General features: G+C 44.7%; 1 protein-coding gene across 3 annotated transcripts in view; it reads right to left on the bottom strand.

The window, feature by feature from the left end:
- Window positions 1-20,588, bottom strand: part of BANK1 (B cell scaffold protein with ankyrin repeats 1) — a 713,259-nt gene that overhangs the window by 54,912 nt on the left and 637,759 nt on the right. For all 3 annotated transcript variants that reach the window (XM_040418216.1, XM_040418217.1, XM_040418218.1), the window contains one exon: window positions 14,546-14,599. In XM_040418216.1, coding sequence (XP_040274150.1) covers window positions 14,546-14,599 — 54 coding nt within the window. The remainder of the gene's footprint in view (window positions 1-14,545; window positions 14,600-20,588) is intronic.

Raw genomic sequence — 20,588 nt, 5'->3', positions numbered from 1 at the left:
GGGACTCCGATCGGTACTCTCCGCTGCCACCAATGATGGGGGGGGGGGGGTCGAGAGGAGAGGCCGCACTGATCACAATACTTTGAATCCGCACTGGCCACCAATGAATAGAGGGAGGGGGAGGCCGCACTGCTCATATTTAATACTGGGGAGGGAGGGAGGGGGAGACCGCACTGCTCATATTTAATACTGGGGAGGGAGGGAGGGGGAGACCGCACTGCTCATATTTAATACTGGGGAGGGAGGGAGGGAGGGGGAGACCGCACTGCTCATATTTAATATCCGCACTGGCCACCGATGAATATAGAGGGAGGGGGGCCGCACTGCTTACAATTAATACTGGGGAGGGAGGGGGGGGCCGCACTGGCCACCAATAAGTTAAATACAGGAGGGGGGGGGGGGGGGTCTGCCCCCTGCTGCCTGGAAGCACCTGCCAGGCAGCAGGGGGCAGTCATGTACACAGTTCTCAGTATATTCTAACTTGAAGCGTCCCCATCACCATGGGAACGCTTCTGTGTTTAGAATATACTGTCGGATCTGAGTTTTCCGAAGTGAAAAATCAGATCTGAAATAAACTGTTATGCAAACGGATCCGTTCTGAACGGATGCAAGCGTTTGCATTATAGGAGCGGATCCGTCTGATGAAACATCAGACGGATCCGCTCCGAACGCTAGTGTGAAAGTAGCCTTACAGTGTCAGATCACCTGCAGGCCCTCACCTAATAATACCAAATAGGTAATTTGCATGCATGCTGCCCCGTATGGATGTTGTAGCTGTAGCTGTTTTTCAGGCTCCCTCTCTGGAATCGAACCATGATTCCGCCGTTACCCATGGTCTACATGGTTTGGGCGGAAAATAACATTGAAAGTTGATAGGACAGACATCCGAATGGATCGTCGCCATCACGGGGACGATTGGCCCCAGGTGATCTAAAGTCACCAAAGCGGCAGCAGGCCCTCGCACATAATGTTTTAGATGGTCAGATCAGCAGGCCCTTGCTCCAAATGTTTTTGAGGGTCACCAGTAGTGATGGATGATCATCGGCCGGGACGGTTCGCAAAATCGATCACATGCTCGCGAACTGCAAGTTCACGGAGGGCCCCATTCACTTTAATGCCAGGCGAACCTGAAAAACCTTCAGCTCATATTTGCAGCCACATATACAAATACTTAGTAGAAGTGAAATGTGCCCTGTTAAGCCCAGAAATTTTTTATTTTAGGCCACGGGAGTACGGGCCTTAAAAATTAGGCATTAACCTGACATAAAGGAAATTCTGATTATCTGGCTCGAGGTACATTATGCGGTCAATGGATAAAAATTTTACTGTAGACCACTGGACTACAGGCCCCAAACATTAGGCATTCACCGGACAGAAAAGATCAAGTGATTATGTGGCGGAGGTATATTACATGGTCAATGGATATCAATTTTGTTTAAAAGAACTAAAAATATAAAATTGGATTAAAAACATGGCTAACAAAATCCCCCCTATTGAAAAAAACCCTAATGATTATAGTTGAAATTCGATAACACGTGGTCATTACTGGTGTTGAATTCCTCCAAGGCCGCAACAATTATTTATTCAGCGTACATAAGAGAACAAGTAAGTATGTGGCTGGAGGTAGATTACACAGTCATTGGATATAAATTTTACAGCAGGCCAGTGTACTACAGGCCTAAAAATTATGCATTCAGCGTACATAAAATAACAAGTAAGTAAATGGCTGAAGGTAGATTAAACGGTCACTAGATATAAATTTTCCAGCAGGCCAGTGTACTACAGGCCCCAAAATTATGCATTCAGCGTACAAAAAATAACAAGTAAGTAGCTGAAGATAGATTAAAAGGTCACTGGATATAAATTTTACAGCAGGCCAGTGTACTACAGGCCCCAAAAATTATGCAATAAGCGTACATAAAAGAACAAGTAAGTAAGTGGCTGGAGGTAGATTACACGGTCATTGGATATCAATTTTCCAGCCGGTCAGTGTACTACAGGCCCCAAAAATTATGCATTCAGCGTACATAAAAGAACAAGTAAGTAAGTGGCTGGAAGTAGATTACACGGTCATTGGATATCAATTTTCCAGCTGGCCAGTGTACTACAGGCCCCAAAAATTATGCATTCAGCGTACATAAAAGAACAAGTAAGTAAGTGGCTGAAGGTAGATTAAACGGTCATTGGATATCAATTTTTACAGCAGCCCAGTGTACTACAGGCCCCAAAAATTATGCATTCAGTGTACATAAAAGAAGTATGTTGCTGGAGGTCTATTAGATTGTTAATGGATATCAATTTTACTGAAGGCCAGTACAAATACAGGTCAAATACATATGTTTAAAAGAACTAAAAATATAAAATTGGATTAAAAACATGGCTAACGAAATCCCCCCTCTTGAAAAAAACCCTAATGATAATAGTTGAACGTGGTCGTCACAGGTGTTGAAGTCCTCCGAGGCCCAAAACATTAGGCATTCAACGGATAGAAAAGGTATTTTATGCCGCTGTATTTACCTAAGACAGGGATCAATATTTGTTCTGAGTAGTAGCGGATATTTGTGGACTGGCAAATCAATTAAACGTGGTTGTCACAGGTGTTGAATATCTCCGAGATCCACTGTAGTGAGCTAGGCAAGTACGCTTATCGGTCACGATCCCCCCTGCTGCGCTGAACGTCCTTTCGGACAGGACACTGGACGAGGGGCAAGCCAACAGTTCCATGGCTAATTGTGCCAGCTCTTGTCACAGGTCAAGCCTGCACACCCAGTAGTCCAGGGGTTCCTCGCTTCTCAGAGCGTCCACATCGGCCGTTAACCTAATGTAGTCGGACACCTGTCAGTCTAGGCGTTCTGTGAGGCTGGATCCGGAGGGTGGCTGTCGATGGGTTGGCTGCAAGAATGATTTCATATCCGAAGTGAACAACACATCTTAAAACCGCCCTCCTTTTGCAGGTGTGGTAGGATTGGTACCCGCACGTGTTTCTCTGTGTGTGTAAATTCCTCTGCAAGTGCCCGCAACAGCAGAATGAAGCATCTCTCGTAGCAAAACCTGGAAATGCTGCATTCTGACAGTCCTCTGTGATGCTAGTAACATGTCCGCCATTTTGTGTTTGTACCGGGGGTCTAAGTACGTTGCCACCCAGTACTGGTCCTTGCCCTTTATGCTTTATATACGGGGGTCTCTCTTCAAACACTAGAGCATGAAGGACCCCATTTGCACTAAACTGGAAGCGGTGGAGTGGCCTGGCTCCTGCTCATCGTCCAGAATAATGTCGTCCTCGGTCTCCTCCCCCAGCCACGGACAACACCAGAGATCCCAGAAACGTTTAAAGCATGCTCTTCTTGTGCCTCCTCCGCCCCAGCACCATCCTCCTCTGACGCCTCTTCAGACTGCTGTTGACTTGTCTCAGATTAAGTAGCCCCCCCTGGGAATTCATCCAGCATTGCGACTTCCCCATCTTCCTGCTCCTGCTCTTCGACGGCTTTATCAATGACATGACACAATGCATGCTCCAGAAAGAAGGCGTAAGGTACGATGTCACTGATGGCGCCCTGGCTGCGACTGACCAGTTTAGTGATCTCATCAAATGGCCGTAGAAGTCTACATGCGTCGCGCATGAGCAGCCACTGGCGTGGTGAAAAAAAACCAAGCTCCCAGAACATGTCCTGCCACAGAGTTCGTACAGGTAATCGTTAACTGCACATTTCTGCTGGAGCAGCCTATCAAGCATATAAAAGGTGGGGTTCCATTGTGTCGGGAAGTCACAAATCAGACGTCTGATGGGCAAGTGGTGTCGCCGCTGAACGTCAGCAATGCGATCCATGGCCGTGTAAGATCTTCTAAAATGGCGAGAGATTTTCCTGGCCTGCCGCAAGATGTCCTGGACCTCTGGGTTTTTGGCAACAAATCGATGCACGACTAAGTTCAGGACGTGTTCCATGCACGGCACGTGTGTCATTTTTCCCTGTTTCAGCACACTCAGCAGATTGTCACCGTTGTCGCACACCACTTTACCAACTGTCAAATTGAGCGGGGTTAGCCACTGATAGGTCTGTGACCTCAAAGCTGAAAGGAGTGCAGGACCAGTGTGGCTCTTGGCTTCCAGGCACAACAGCCGCAGCACACCATGGCAATGTCTCACCTGGCATGTCGAATAGGTTCTGTGGAGCTTGGGGGGGGGGGTGCGGCGGAAGAGGCGGTAGCATTGGAAATGGAGGAGTCAGCTGAGGAGGAGACGGAGGATGGAGTAGGAGGAGGAGAAGAAGAGGCAGGCTTGCATGCAATCCGGGGCGTTAACACTAAATCTACACGGGTGCCACGGGTTGCATGCTTGACAGCCGTAAGAAGGTTCACCCAGTGGGCAGTAAAAGTTATGTACCTTCCCTGCCTGTGTTTGCTAGACCACGTGTCTGTGGTCAGATGTATCTTGGAACCAACACTGTGTGCCAGAGATACATTCACTTACCGCTAAACATGGCCATATAGCTCCGGGATGCCTTTCTGGGAGAAATATTTCCTTCCGGATACCTTCCATTGTGGTGTGCCAAAGGCCACAAATTTTCTAAAGGCCTCCGAGTCCACCAGTTTATATGGCAGTAGTTGGCGGGCTAGCAGTAACGACAAGCTGTCCATCAGCCGTTGGGCAAGAAGGTTATCCGGCATCATCATCTTTTTTCGCTCGAGCATTTGAGCCACGGAAGCCTGCCTTTTGCCAGTTGAACGCGACGACGGCACGGTGGAAGGTGGAGTGGAGGACAAATGGGAGGAGAGAGGAGAAGGGGGAGGAGAAGAGGCAGGATGTGGAGCGCCGGGAGTGTGTCTTGGTGGGTTCTGACGGTGTTGCTCCCACTGGGCATGGTGATGGGAGGCCAGGTGCCTTCTTAAGGCGGTCATTCCTAGGTGAGTGTTAGGCTTACTGTGACTTATGTGTTGACAGCACAGGCTGCAGATGGCAACACTATTGTCAGCAGCGGACACTTCTAAAAAGCCCACACTGCAGAGCCATGTGCCGGCGTCCTGGGAGCGCCAGATGTGGCCGTGCATGGTGGATGGCTCATTTCAGATACATTAGCAGTCTGCTTTTTGCCTCCTGTGCACTGTAAGTTCTGCCTGCTTCTCCTCTCCCTCCTCCCGATCTGCTGCTGCTCCGTCTTTCCCTCTGAATTCCCCTCCTCTTCCTCTCTTGTGGGCACTCATGTGACGTCCATAGACACGTCATCATCGTCCCCTTCACCACCACTGACGTTAGAGATCTCAGAGTAGGCAGCAACAGCGGGGACCACCCTCCTTGGGCTGCTTTGGGTACTGTCGTCAGACTGCTGGGTGGCGACCGTTGAAACCTCCTCTTCCTGATCCAATGCCAAGAATGACTGCGCATCGGTATGGTTTTGTAATGGATGGGAAAATAATTCCTCTGACTCGAGCGGAGGGGAAATGGTGGTGGTGGTGGTGGTGTCTTTGGGGGTGCACACAGCAAAGAGTGAAGAGGGTACAGATAGAGAGGATGAGGAGGGTGCAGAAGCGGAAGGCTGAGTGAGCCACTCAACCAAGTCTGGTGCATGCACGCACCTTCTGGAACTTCCCACTTAGGCTCCGGGCCTGGTGCACCTGCCTGACCCCTACCACCCCTGCGGAATGGCCTGCCTCTTCCTCTGCCTGTCATTTTCTAAATAACCCTGTGACAAAAGTCCTTATTGAAGATCAGTATTTGTGGAAGAAGGTATATCACACCCCTGCTTCAATCAGTTTTTTGGGGGGGCAACTGGTATATCACACCAGTAGAAATTATTTGTTCCAATGTCATTTGTCACTATCTGTAGCTGAGGTAACACAGCAAACCCGCAAACAAATGCTGCACTAACCCTATGCACTATACATAAAGTATATTATTGGTATATCACACCCTTGCTTCAATCAGTTTTTTGGGGGGCAACTGGCATATCACACTAGTAGAAATTATTTGTTCCAATGGCGTTTGTCACTCTGTGAGCTGAGGTAACGCAGCAAACCCGCAAACAAATGCTGCACTACCCAAATGCACTATATAGAAAGTATATAATTGGTATATAACACCCCTGCTTTAATTAGTTTATTTGTGGGGCAACTGGTATATCATACCAGTAGAAATTAGGTGGAGGAAATTCGGCTTTGTGCTCAATGGAAGTGGATTTCGATTCGCTCAACACTAACCAAAGGGGAAGATTTAACTTTCCTCTATACCACTTTTTCAGTGTATGGGCTTATGCACACGACCATATGTATTTTGGGGTCCGCAAAGAATGGATCCTCAAAAAGTACAGATGATGTCCTTGTGCATTCCATGTTTTGCGGAACGGACAATAATAGGACATGTTCTATTTTTTTGTGGAATGGACATATGGAAACGGAATGCACATGGAGTACCTTCATTTTTTTTGTGGACCCATTAAAATGAATAGTTCTGAAAAAAAATGAACTTACACTGAAAGAAAATAAGTTTGTGTGCATGAGACCTAAATTACTTTTTAAACACCATTGTGACTAAATCTAGGTGAAAATGGTGTGTTAATGTTGCTCTGACAAAGGGGCATGGCTGAGGCAGGGTATTAGCAGGTTCATCGCCCCTGGCACATTTATCATCATTTATGCCGGTTTGCTGGAATGATGACAGAAAACTACACCAGCTATGAACTAATACAGATTTCAATCTAGGCGCATGGACTGCTGGAGGATGTGATTAATATATTCTGAGTTGTACGTTATAAATTAAGCGCATCCTCCAGCAGCCAATACATTTTTTAGTACATTTTTTGCCATAGATTTTTTCATTGGATATATTCAGTGTTTTTTTTTTATAAATACCAAATGCATACACCTTCTATCAAAGTTAATTTTATATGCAAATGAATACTTTTTACTTATTAGTAAATAAGTAAAAAGTAGAGATGAGCGAATTTTTCAAACATTCGATTCGCGGGTTCGCCGAATTTTTCGGGAAAAATTTGGTTTGATCCAATATATTTGCGGCAAATTACTTTGAAAAAGGCTACTTTCTGGCTGCTGAGAGCCTTGTAGTAAAATGCATAGGGAGTCTGCTTTGGTAGTGAAATAATACTGTGAGTCCGTATGACATGCAGATGACAGGCGTCGCTCTTAGAATCACTGCACACTTCACTTATTAGGGCAGTCAGGGGGCCAAAACTGACCAAATAACTCAAGTATGAACTCTTACCCTTACAGGTCGATGTTAGCGTCAAGAAGAAGCGCACTCCTTTTACACCGTGGCCAGCTCATTCCACATAGATGTCTACAGAACCTGCTCTATTAAACGCGTATACAAGTAGAGCCCACCCCCCCAGACAGAGTGGAGAGGATGTCAGCAGTTTTTGTTGACATCACAGATTAATTTGCCCTTCCTCTGATCCATTAGAACAATAACACAAAAAACGGATCCTGTCTGTGGAGCATTTATCTTCACTCTGTCAATATAATCTATCAGTGTTGCTAATGCAAAAAAAAAAAAAGGAGTGGATGTAAAACAGAGATGACATGTGAATGGAATATTTGCATGTCTTCTGTGTTTTCTACCCACTCCTGCTTTTGGCTACCAAATCATAAGCAGTAGCAGCAGCAGCATCAGGATACCACAGAGTGGCAAGGTGACATAGTGTGGAGATGGCAGCAGCAGCAGGAGGATACCAGAGAGTGGCAAGGTGACAGTGTGAAGATGGCAGCAGCAGCAGGAGGATACCAGAGAGTGGCAAGTTGACATAGTGTAGAGATGGCAGCAGCATCAGGATACCACAGAGTGGTAAGGTGACATAGTGTGGAGATGGCAGCAGCATCAAGATACCACAGAGTGGCAAGGTGACATAGTGTGGAGATGGCAGCAGCAGAAGGATACCACAGAGTGGCAATTTGACGTAGTGTGGAGATGGCAGCAGCATCAGGAAACCACAGATTGGCAAGGTGACATAGTGTGGAGATGGCAGCAGCAGCAGGAGGACACCACAGAGTGGCAAGTTGACATAGTGTGGAGATGGCAGCAGCAGCATCAGGATACCACAGAGTGGCAAGGTGACATAGTGTGGAGATAGCAGCAGCAGGAGGATACCACTGAGTGGCAAGGTGACATAGTGTGGAGATGGCAGTAGCAGCAGCAGGATACCACAGAGTGGCAAGGTGACATAGTGTGGAGATGGCAGCAGCAGCAGGAGGACAGCACAGAGTGGCAAGTTGACATAGTGTGGAGATGGCAGCAGCATCAGGAAACCACAGATTAGCAAGGTGACATAGTGTGGAGATGGCAGCAGCAGCAGGAGGATACCACAGAGTGGCAAGGTGACATAGTGTGGAGATGGCAGTAGCAGCAGCAGCATCAGGATACCACAGAGTGGCAAGGTGACATAGTGTGGAAATAGCAGCAGCAGCAGGAGGATACCACAGAGTGGCAAGGTGACATAGTGTGGAGATGGCAGTAGCAGCAGCAGCATCAGGATACCACAGAGGGGCAATGTGACATAGTGTGGAGATGGCAGCAGCAGCTGCATCAGGAGACCACAAAGTGACCCGGTGACAGAGTGTGGCGGTGGGTGGCAATACCAGTTTCCGCTAATGAAGGTGGCTGAAAGAAGGAGCACTTGGCATCAGATGTGTGGCATCAGGCAGGTGGCAGCAACAGAGTAGTACTACTGGCCAGGCAGGACAGCTTTTCCAGGGCAATTTCTGCTAGTTGCGGCCACAAATCCAGTTTGGTTGCCCAGTAGTCCGGCAAATATTCAATGTGGGTTGGCAGGGTGCTGGCCCAGTATGCCACCACCTGTTGGTTCAGGTCCTGCTCCAGGTCTACCTGCTGCTGATGCTGGTGAGTAGTTTCTTCACTATTCAGGTGAAGAAAGCTACTTATCAGCGACTGTAGACTCAGGCTGCTGCTGATGGAGCTGGTACTACTCCTGCCACCCCACCATTCCTCAGCAGCCATGACAGTGGAATGTGAGAGCACAGGGCCCCCACGGTCAGACTTGCGAGAGGATGGACGATGGCGCAGATAGGACGCATCAACTGTCTCTGTAGTAGTTCAGTTTGTCCTCCCTCTCGGTGGGTGTAAAAAAGGCCCCCATTCTGGATCGATAGTGAGGGTCCAACAAGGTGGAGAGCCAGAAGTCATCCCTCTGCCAAATGGTGACAATTCGACTGTCACTAGCAAGAGAGCTATTCACTATGCAGGTGAAGAAAGCTACTTATCAGCGACTATAGACTCAGGCTGCTGCTGATGGAGCTGGTACTACTCCTGCCACCCCACCATTCCTCAGCAGCCATGGCAGTGGAATGTGAGAGCACAGGGCCCCCACGGTCAGACTTGCGAGAGGATGGACGATGGCGCAGATAGGACGCATCAACTGTCTCTGTAGTAGTTCAGTTTGTCCTCCCTCTCGGTGGGTGTAAAAAAGGCCCCCATTCTGTACCGGTAGTGAGGGTCCAACAAGGTGGAGAGCCAGAAGTCATCCCTCTGCCAAATGGTGACAATTCGACTGTCACTAGCAAGTGAGCATGGATCGGGCCATTTGCGCAAGTGACTTGGAGGGACTGCCTGCCTCCATCTCTACTGCATACTGCCACGGTGTGTCTGGGTCCTCTGTCTCGTCTTCCTCATCGCCCTGGAGCTCCTCTGGCTGCTCCTGCTCCTCCTCTCCTGTCACCTGAGTAGAAAAACCACCTATTTGGCTACACATTGCCTGTGCTCCAATGTCCTCCTCCTCCTCTTCCAGTTCAGCCCCCACAGGGCTCATGTGGCCATGAGATCTAGGTGCCACGTCTCCAGTCCCCTGACCAGCCATTGTTACCACCATCTGTTCCAGGACATGAAGCAGTGGAATGACGTTGTTCAGCGCGTAGTCCTGGCAACGGACAAATAACGTGGCGTCCTCAAAGGGCCTGAGCAAACGACAGGTGTCACGCATAAGCTGCCACTGGCTGACTTCAAAGTTACACAGGGAGTACTCCTATCTGCTTGCATCATTAAGAAATCTGTTCAGAAAGTCGGTCCAACATATGGAGGGTAAAATTCCAACGGGTGAAAATGACACATATCAGCCTATGTTGGGGGATGCCGTTCTGCCGCTGCAGCTCAAGCAGGGTGTGCTTTGGGCTGTATGAGTGGCTGAAGTGCATGAAAAGTTTCTTGGCCATTTTTAGGATGTCTTGCAGATGAGTGGAAGACTTCAGGAACCACTTGACAACCAGATTGAACACGTGTGCCATGTAGGGCGCATGGCTCAGCCCTCCTTGACGCAGCGCCGACACAATGTTCTTACCATTGTTGGTCACCATGGTTCCGTTTTTGACTTGTCACGGAGAAAGCCAGGATTCGATTTCTTGAAAAAGGACACGTAGCAGTTCCTCCCCTGTGTGACTCCGTTCACCCAGGCAAACTAGCGTGCAGAACAGCGCGACACCGCCGTGCCCTGCACATGTGGTATGCTGGTGGGGCACTGTGAATTTTACCTGCAGTGGAGGCTGAGGACAAAGTTGAGGATGAGGAAGCAGAGGTGGACATTGTCGCAGGACCAACGGCGTGAGAACGTGGAGGCGGAAGCCGCGTCACCTGGCCAAGTTGCTGGTTTGGCTGGGCAGGAACCACATTTACCCAGTGGGCCATAAAGGACATATATTGTCCTTGAACATAGTTACAGCTCCACACGTCGGCGCTGCCATGCACTATGGCAGACACCGACAGGCTCAAGGACTGGCCCACCTTCTGTTCTACATGTGTGCAGGGCTGGTACTGCGTTTTTCGCAAATAAATGAAGGCTTGGGTCTCTCCACCTTGGCTCAGCACAAGCCATCAGTTCTTTGAAAAGTGCAGAGTCCACCACTTGGAAAGGGATGGACTGCAGCACCAGCAACTTGGACAGGAGCACGTTCAACTTCTGCGCCGTTGGATGCGTGCACACATAATGATGTCTCTTGGCAATCGCTTCGGTGATCGATTGCTGACGGAATGACTGATGAGGAGTAGAGGCAGGAGCAGCTGGACCAGCAGAAGATGGGAATGACAGACAGCTCCCTTCGGCTGAGGTGGTGGAGCCTTGACTGGCTGAAACCGGGTCCGTGCCACTGGGTGATGCAGCGGTAACTGCGGCAGGCTGGGCCACCACATCGGAACCACGGTTATCCCAGGCTACTGCATGGCGACCCTGCATATGTTGACGCAGGGCCATAGTGCCAACATTGGCACCCTGGCCACGCTTCACCATCTGCCCACATATTCTAAATATGGCCACGTTAACCTCCTCTGGTAGCCGAGTTTGTGATTTTGCCCCCAATAGTACGTACTGACTGACTGCTACCGACGCTGCATCAGTGAACCCCTGCACCACTACTTCCCAGGCAAGTAGGCTCCTGCGAAGCAGTTGGTCTACCAAAGGCACGTTTGGCTCCCGACCTCCCACTGCTGCCACCCTGCTGACTCCCAGCCATGCTACCACCTTGCTGGCTCTGTTACTGCCTCAGGGGCAAGCTGCCACCCTCTTCTCCTGATGATGATGCAGAAGTGAAATGCGTATATATTTTTCCTTTTTTGTCCTGAAATAGGCCACTAAACTCTTCCACAATTAGATGCAACAGTGAAGTGCGTATATTTTTTTCCTTTTTGTACTGAAATAGGACACTGAACCATTTTCAGCAAATATAACTGCAGAAGTGAAATGCGTACCGTATATATTTTTCCTTTTTTGCCCTGAAATAGGCCACTAAACTTTTTCCCAAATAAATGCAACAGTGAAGTGCGGATATTTTTTTCCTTTTTGTACTGAAATAGGACACTGAACCGTTTTAACAAATATAACTGCAGACACATAGAAACATAGAATGTGTCGGCAAATAAGAACCATTTGGCCCATCTAGTCTGCCCAATATACTAAATACTATATATAGCCCCTGGCCCTATCTTTTATGAAGGATGGCCTTATGCCTATCCCATGCATGCTTAAACTCCTCCACTGTATTTGCAGCTACCACTTCTGCAGGAAGGCTATTCCATGCATCCACTACTCTCTCAGTAAAGGTAATACTTCCTGATATTACTTTTAAACCTTTGCCCCTCTAATTTAAAACTATGTCCACTTGTAGCAGTTTTTATTCTTTTAAATATTCTCTCCTCTTTTACCTTGTTGATTCCCTTTATGTATTTAAAAGTTTCTATTATATCCCCTCTGTCTCGTCTTTCTTCCAAGCTATACATGTTAAGGTCCTTTAATCTTTCCTGGTAAGTTTTATCCTGCAATCCATGTACCAGTTTAGTAGCTCTTCTCTGAACTCTCTCCAAAGTATCAATATCCTTCTGGAGATATGGTCTCCAGTACTGAGCACAATACTCCAAATGAGGTCTCACTAGTGCTCTGTAGAGCGGCATGAGCACCTCCCTTTTTCTACTGGTAATTCCTCTCCCTATACATCCAAGCATTCTGCTAGCATTTCCTGCTGCTCTATGACATTGTCTGCCTACCTTTAAGTCTTCTGAAATAATGACCCCTAAATCCCTTTCCTCAGATACTGAGCTTAGGACTGTATCACTGATTTTATATTCTGCTCTTGGGTTTTTACGTCCCAGGTGCATTATCTTGCACTTATCAACAAATACACAGAAGTGAAATGTGTATTTATTTTTCTTGTTTTGTCCTGAAATAGGCCACTAACATTGAAGTGCGTGTAATTTTTTTCCTTTTTGTACTCAAATAAGACATTGAACGCTTTCACAACATATAACTGCAGAAGTGAAATGCTTATCTATTTATCCTTTTTTGAACTGAAATAGTCCACTAAACTCTTTCACAAATAAATGCAACAGTGAAGTGCGTATATTTTTTTCCTTTTTGTACTGAAATAGCACACTGAACCCTTTCAACAAATATAACTGCCGAATGAAATGCGTATATATTTTTCCTGTTCTGTCCTGAAATAGGCAACTAAACTCTTTCACAAATAAATGCAAGAGTGAATTGCGTAAATTTTTTCTTTTTTGTACTGAAATAGGACACTGAACCCCTTTAACAAATATAACTGCAGAAGTGAAATGCGTATGTTTTTCTTTTTCCACAGATATAAGCCACTAAATGCTTTTCAACATAGCACTTGCACCCCAATTACAAGAACAAACTGCTAGTGTGCCAGAGCTGTATAATGGCTATTTGGATCCCCAAATAATGTTGTAACTTGTAAATCGCTTTTTTTTTCACAACAAGGTTTTTCTAGCACTGTCCCTAGCGCCTTCTGACGTCTCTCCCTGCACTAAGATGCTGTGAAATGATTCCTCCCTATCCTTTCCCTGCACTTATAAAAAGTTTTTTCTTTAAACATAGAGGTTTTTCCAATTACTGTTCCTAGTGCCTGCTCACGCCTGTCCCTGCACTCTGAACGCTAGAAAATGTCTGACTCTAAGATTGCCACTGTATTTATAGGGCTGTGACATCACAGGGCTGGCTAGCTGCTGATTGGCTCAATGCATGGCATTATGGGTCATTCCGCCTTCCCAGAGTTCCTTACCCCATGTCCTCACACGTGTAGCCACCATTTTAGGAAAAATTGTGATTCATTACCACGAAGCGTGAGGAAATTCGCATTCGTTGCAAATTTAATTTTTCTTGAAATTTGGAACGAATTAGACTTTGTCAGCTTCGATTCGCTCATCTCTAATCATTAGTATGAGCTTTGATACAAACTTTTCTGTCCTCCAGTACTACATTCAATGTGGCAACAATAAAAACACATAATGACACATGGTTTGATGCTGCCAAAAATAATTTCATTATTTTCTGTCTAAAGGATCCATTGAAACTTACTACTTGGGAAAGTAGATGTCACAAAAATAAAAAATAAACTAGAAAAAAGTTATTCCTCCTATCATGAAAATGCATTTTTCAATAAGTATTAAATTGATAGAGCAAATTTTAACATAGCACTTTAAAACTTGAAACCGAACTCGGCTTTGCTTCCGACTAGTACCTCGGAACAGAAGCAGAGTTTAGTTTCAAGTTTTAAAGTGGTTTTCCACTTAAAAATCAACTACCAAAGTTATTTAACGAAGTCACACGCGACTTTGTGAAAAACTGACTTTGGCTCATCAGAGCCCATACATTCTAACACTGTACAGAGACGAATTTATGTACAGTATTATTCCAAAGTTTAGAATGAAACGACTTCAGATGAAGCATACGAAGCTCGCTTCGCTCAACACTATTACAAACTTTTCTTGATCAAAGACTTGGATCTGTTAATTCCTACTTTCAGATTGGTACTTGATACTACAAGACTTTAATTGTATTACTGATATCTTTCCTTTTTATTGACACCAGTTGCTTGTCAAAGGTGGGCTGGTTCTATAAAAATTGTGATTTCTATCTCTAATCTTATGAATGTTCTAGGCATATGAAACATCCCATGACAGAACATGAACATCGTGATCAGTCTTTAGAGTGCATAAGGAGTACCAAAAAAGCATCTTTAAACAAAAAACTAATGAAAATTGTATCGTAAGTGGATTTAGAAAAAAGAATATGAAGCTCACCTTGATGAAATCCAGTGCTGTATATTTTCTTTTCCCCTTCTTTCTGTCGAAATACTGCACAAAGACATTACATTGATTAAAATATTTTTTTGTAGAAATTAATTAGCCTTTTATGTATATGCATAACATAACAAATACAAAATAGCTCTCTAACTGAAGGAGGAAAACTGCCTCACTAGTGTCACCTATAGGTGGCTAAGGCCAAGTTCTAACTTCAGTGGCTCAGTGCGTAGGGTTGCTCCTTGGGGGGTAGCACCAACTGAAAGTAAGAAAAATTTTATATATTTTCAACTATATATATATATATATATATATATATATATATATACACACACACACTTTATATATAGTTTTTCTTGCGTTTTAATACTGAAGGAAAAAAATTGAAAATTTGTAAAAAAGATTTTTTTTTTCTTTTCATTCAACTTTTTCAAAATTATGTCTATGGAGATGTGTTAAGGCTCATTTTTGAAGGGCAATCTGTAGTTTTTATTAATACCATTTTGGCATGTGCATTTATTTTTTATCATTTTTTATTAAATTTTTTGAGGAGGTGAAGCAACAAATAAATTGGTGAATCAGCCATTTTAATTTTCTTTTCTGTTGTGCCATTTACCATATGGGATAAATAGTTTTATATTTTAATAGTCTAGACATTTTTGGATGTGGTAATCCCTATGATTTTTTTTAAATTGCTTATTTTTATTTTTATTATGGGAAAAGGGGCAATTTAAATTTTTCAATTTTTAAAAACTTTTTTTTAAACTTTTGTTTTATGTTAACCTAGATGACTATAATAAGGGATTGGGGATATTCCTTTAAGGTGTAAACAGGATGTTACATGGAGTACTGAGTGGCTTCATGTTACAGTACATTGCATAGAATAACAGTACAAAATATTACAGTACAGTACATTAACAAACAAATGCAGATAGCCCCTGTACTGAGGTACTGCAATTGCTCTCTATTTTAAGCAAGTAACTTAAGTTGTACTATGGCATATTGGCAAACAATTTTTGCATTCTGGTGTGACCAGTTTTCTGTGTACTACATAGGTAAAAAATAGGAAAATAAAAAACTCTTTGATATATCAACTACAGAAAGCAAACAAATGGCTTCCAGTATCCGTAGTTTCAGGTGCTGCACATCTTGTATCTTCACAGCATAGACAATTGCCTTCAGATGACCCCAAAGATAAAAGTCTAAGGGGGTCAGATCGGGAGACCTTGGGGGCCATTCAACCGGCCCACGACGACCAATCCACTTTCCAGGAAACTGTTCATGCACTGAAGCTGGCACGTTCCCTGAGTTTTTCCAGCAAGATGGTGCACCACCACATTATGGGTGTCAGGTCCGAGCATTCCTAGATGAACAGCTTCCTGGAAAGTGGATTGGTCGTCGTGGGCCAGTTGAATGGCCCCCAAGGTCTCCCAATCTGACCCCCTTAGACTTTTATCTTTGGGGTTATCTGAAGGCAATTGTCTATGCTGTGAAGATACAAGATGTGCAGCACCTGAAACTACGGATACTGGAAGCCTGTGCTAGCATTTCTCCTGCGGTGTTGCTATCAGTGTGTGAAGAGTGGGAGAAGAGGGTTGCATTGACAATCCAACACAATGGGCAGCACATTGAACACATTTTATAAGTGGTCAGAAACTTGTAAATAATTTATGAAAGAATAAAGTTACGTTAAAACCAAGCAGACCATTGTTTTTCTTGTGAAATTCCCAATAAGTTTGATGTGTCACATGACCCTCTTCCTATTGAGAAAAAAAAAGTTGGATTCAAAATGGCCAACTTCAAAATGGCCGCCATGGTCACCACCCATCTTGAAAAGTTTCCCCCCTCACATATACTAATGTGCCACAAACAGGAAGTTAATATCACCAACCATTCCCATTTTATTAAGGTGTATCCATATAAATGGCCCACCCTGTAAATGTCTTTTCAACACAACTAAAAGTAAATTCATATATAAATTATACATTGTGTTTTTGTAATGTAAATTTAAAGTAATGCATATGTTTTCTTCTATTTAAAAAAAAAAATGCTTCCCTGAACAGAAGAGAAAATGACGAATATGTAAGTGGCGACATTATGGAAGCACACATTTTAGGATGCTTATTATAATGCAAGATGAGCAGCTGAAATGAATGGATCATGCACATAAAATTGTAACTTGATATTAAATGTTGGGTGAGATAACAAATAAACATTGAACTGGAGGAAGAAAAAATAAGGTCTTATTAAAGGGCTCTTGTCTGGTGATCCTCCAAAAATCAAGGAAGACACACGGAAAAAAAAACGGAAACGGATCACGGAACAACGGAACCCCATTTTGCGGACCGTGAAAAAATACTGTCGTGTGCATGAGGCCTAAGGCAGTAGTTTATGGATGCACATGAGAGCAACATAAGGCAGAAATGCGAACAAATAAAATCAAATAATGGACTAATAGATCAACTTTTAGACATTATTCAATACTTTAACCCCTTCAGATGCCTAAATTCCCACATCATTCAGCTTTTAGTATAAGACAATCTAAGGATGAAATTTTTTTTCTATGTTTATACGGGCTATATATTTTTTTACTTTTTGCAGCAGAGGTGGTATCAAAAGAAAACTTGTATATTCGCAATGTTTTTTATTTGATACATTGGAAAAATGGCAAAAAATAAAATGTATTTATTATTTTTTTAGTTTATAAATTAATGTAATAAATTTAACCAAAATATTTATCATGACAGAATCCTTCATCATATGGGTCGATTCACACATGGCATAATTTTCCGCCACAAACAATTGTGCTGCAAAATCCGTATGTCTATATAACCAGATTAAACACGTGCGCCATGCAGGGCGCATGGCTCAGCCCTCCTTGACGCAGAGCCGACACCATGTTCTTCTTGTTGGTCACCATGGTTCTGATTTTGAGTTGTCGCAGAGAAAACCAGTATTCGATTTCTTGATGAAGGACGCAGAGCAGTTCCTCCCCTGTGTGACTCCGTTCACCCAGGCAAACTAGGTGCAGAACAGTGTGACACCGCCGTGCCCTGCACATGTGGTATGCTGGTGGGACACTGTGAATTGTCCCTGCAGTGGTGGCTGAGGAAAAGTTGGAGGATGAGGAAGCAGAGGCGGACATTGTGCAAGGACCAACAGCGTGAGAATATGGAGGCAAAAGCGGCATCACCAAGTTGCTGGTTTGGCTGGGCAGGATCCAAATTTATCCAGTGGGCTGTAAAGGACATATATTGTCCTTTACCATAGTTACAGCTCCGCATATCGGCGCTGCCGTGCACTTTGGCAGACACCTGCATGCTTAAGGACTGTCCCACCTTCTGTTCTACATATGTGTGCGGGGCTGGTACTGCCTTTTTGGCAAAGAAATGACGGCTTAGGACTCTCCATCTCGGCTCAGCACAAGCCATCAGTTCTCTGAAAGGTGCAGAGTCCACCACTTGGAAAGGGAGGGACTGCAGCACCAGCAACTTGACCAGGAGCATGTTCAGCTTCTGCGCTGTTGGATGACTGCACGCATACTGTTTTCTCTTGGCAATTGCTTCGGTGATCGATTGCTGATGAAATGACTGACTAGAAGGAGGAGGAGCAGGAGCATCAGGACCAGCAGATGATGGGAAGGACAGACAGCTTCCTTCGGCTGAGGTGATGGAGCCTTGACTGCCTGAAATCGGGTGCATGCCACTGGGTGATGCAGCGGTTGCTACGGCAGGCTGGACCACCACATTGGAGCCACGGTTCTCCCAGGCCACTTTATGGTGACGCTGCATATGTTGACGCAGGGCCATGGTGCCAACATTTGCACCCTGGCCATGCTTCATCTTCTGCCCACAGATTCGACAAATGGTCAGGTTAACCCCCCCACCCTGTGGCTTAACAATAAACTGCCACACTGCCAGGTAGGTGATTTTACCCCCAACACTCTGCACTAACTGACTGCTACCGCTTCTGCCTCCGTGAACCACTGCACCACTACTTTCCGGGCCTGTAGTCTCCTGCAAAGCGGGTGGTCTACCCTGGGCACGTTTGGCTCCCGACCTCTAACTGCTGCCACCCTGCTGACTCCTATCCACGGTACCAACTTGCTGGCTCCACTGCTGCCCTACGTGCAAGCTGCCACCCTCTTCTCTCTCGATGATGAAGCTCTTTATCACCCGGCTCCCAATTGCGATCGGCTTCATCATCATCGAGTACTGTCTGCACGTCACTGATGTTCTCCTCAACGGTCTCTGAACCAGGAGCCTGACCGCTCGCAACACCAGCTCCCACGCCACTCTCCTCATCACTACTTGCCCACCTACCGGAGGAAGTAGTTCATGTCTCCTCCGGATCTTGGCTGGACAGTAGCTGCTGACTGTCCTCTAGTAGCTCATCCTCGCTGTATAGTGGAGCTGAGCCCACAGCATATATTACTTCTCTGGCTGAGGGAACAGAAAAGGACAGAGGCAGGTTGAGGACAGGTGAGGGCACAGGGCCTGCTCCTGGGCAATGCCAACTAAGGGTTGTAACCAAAGAGTTTTTTAAGGGAAAGAAGTGGAATGTTATGCAATGGCCAAGTCAATCACCTGACCTGAATCCGATTGAGCATGCATTTCACTTGCTGAAGACAAAGCTGAAGGGAAAATGCCCCAAGAACAAGCAGGAACTGAAAACAGTTGCAGTAGAGGCCTGGCAGAGCATCACCAGGGATGAAACCCAGCATCTGGTGATGTCTATGCGTTCCAGACTTCAGGCTGTAATTGACTGCAAAAGGATTTGCAACCAAGTATTAAAAAGTGAAAGTTTGATTTATAATTATTTTTCGGTCCCATTACTTTTGGTCCCATAACAAGTGGGAGGCACATATGCAAACTGTTGTAATTCCTGCAACGTTCACCTGATTTGGATGTAAAAACCCTCAAATTAAAGCTGACAGTCTGCAGTTAAAGCACATCTTGTTTGTTTCATTTCAAATCCATTGTGGTGGTGTATAGAGCCAAAAATGTTAGAATTGTATCGATGCCCCAATATTTATGGACCTGACTGTATAACTGCAGTCGTGAACGGGAAATAATATTTTTTTTTTAGCCACTAATACACGCCAAAAAGGGCTGTAAATGTTTCACTTCACCACACAATGGCTAATAAGCCCCTTTTTTACCTCCACTAATACAAGACAAAAAAAGGCTTTAGAACATATAACTGCGACCGTGAACACCAAATAATATATTTTTTTTTGTCACTAATAGACACCAAAGAGGGCTGTAATTTTCTCACTTCACCACACAACGGCTAATAAGCCCCTTTTCCCCCACTACTACACACCAAAAAGGGCTTTAGAACATATAACTGCGGACGTGATTGGCAAATAATACATTTTTTTGCCACTAATACACGCCAAAAAGGGCTTTAATTTTCTCACTTTACCACACAACAGCTAATAAGCCCTTTTTATCTTTCCCCACTAATACATGCAAAAAAGAGGCTTTAGAACATAAAACTGCAGCCGTGAACGGCAAATAATAAAAAAGATTTTGCCACTAATACACGCTAGAAAGGGCTGTCATTTTCTCACTTCACCACACAACGGCTAATAAGCCCTTTATCTTTTTCCCCACTAATACACGCCAAAAAAAGGGTTTGGAACATATACAAGTTGTGTTCAAAATAATAGCAGTGTGTTTAAAAAAGTGAATAATAGCTTTTATTTCCATACACACAAATGCATTGGGAACACTACACATTCTATTCCAAATCAAAAAATGAAAAAAATATATATATATCAAACTTGCGTTGTTCCCCAAAAAAAATTGAAGAAAAGTGATTAGACTGTTCAAAAAAATAGCAGTGTCTGTATTCTTCTTTACAAACTCAAACATTCACTATATAAACTGAAAGATTTTTGAAAATGTTTGCTTTCCTTTGAATCACTTTACTAATATTTAGTTGCATAACCACTGTTTCTGAGAACTGCTGTACATCTGTGTTGCATGGAGTCAACCAACTTCTGGCACCTGTGAACAGGTATTCCAGTCCAGGATAA

Source organism: Bufo bufo, chromosome 2 (genome assembly GCF_905171765.1).
Source record: "Bufo bufo chromosome 2, aBufBuf1.1, whole genome shotgun sequence".
Classification (NCBI taxonomy): Eukaryota; Metazoa; Chordata; class Amphibia; order Anura; family Bufonidae; genus Bufo; species Bufo bufo.
The sequence above is the reverse complement of the archived record's forward strand: the minus strand, read 5'-3'. Positions and strand labels throughout refer to the sequence as shown.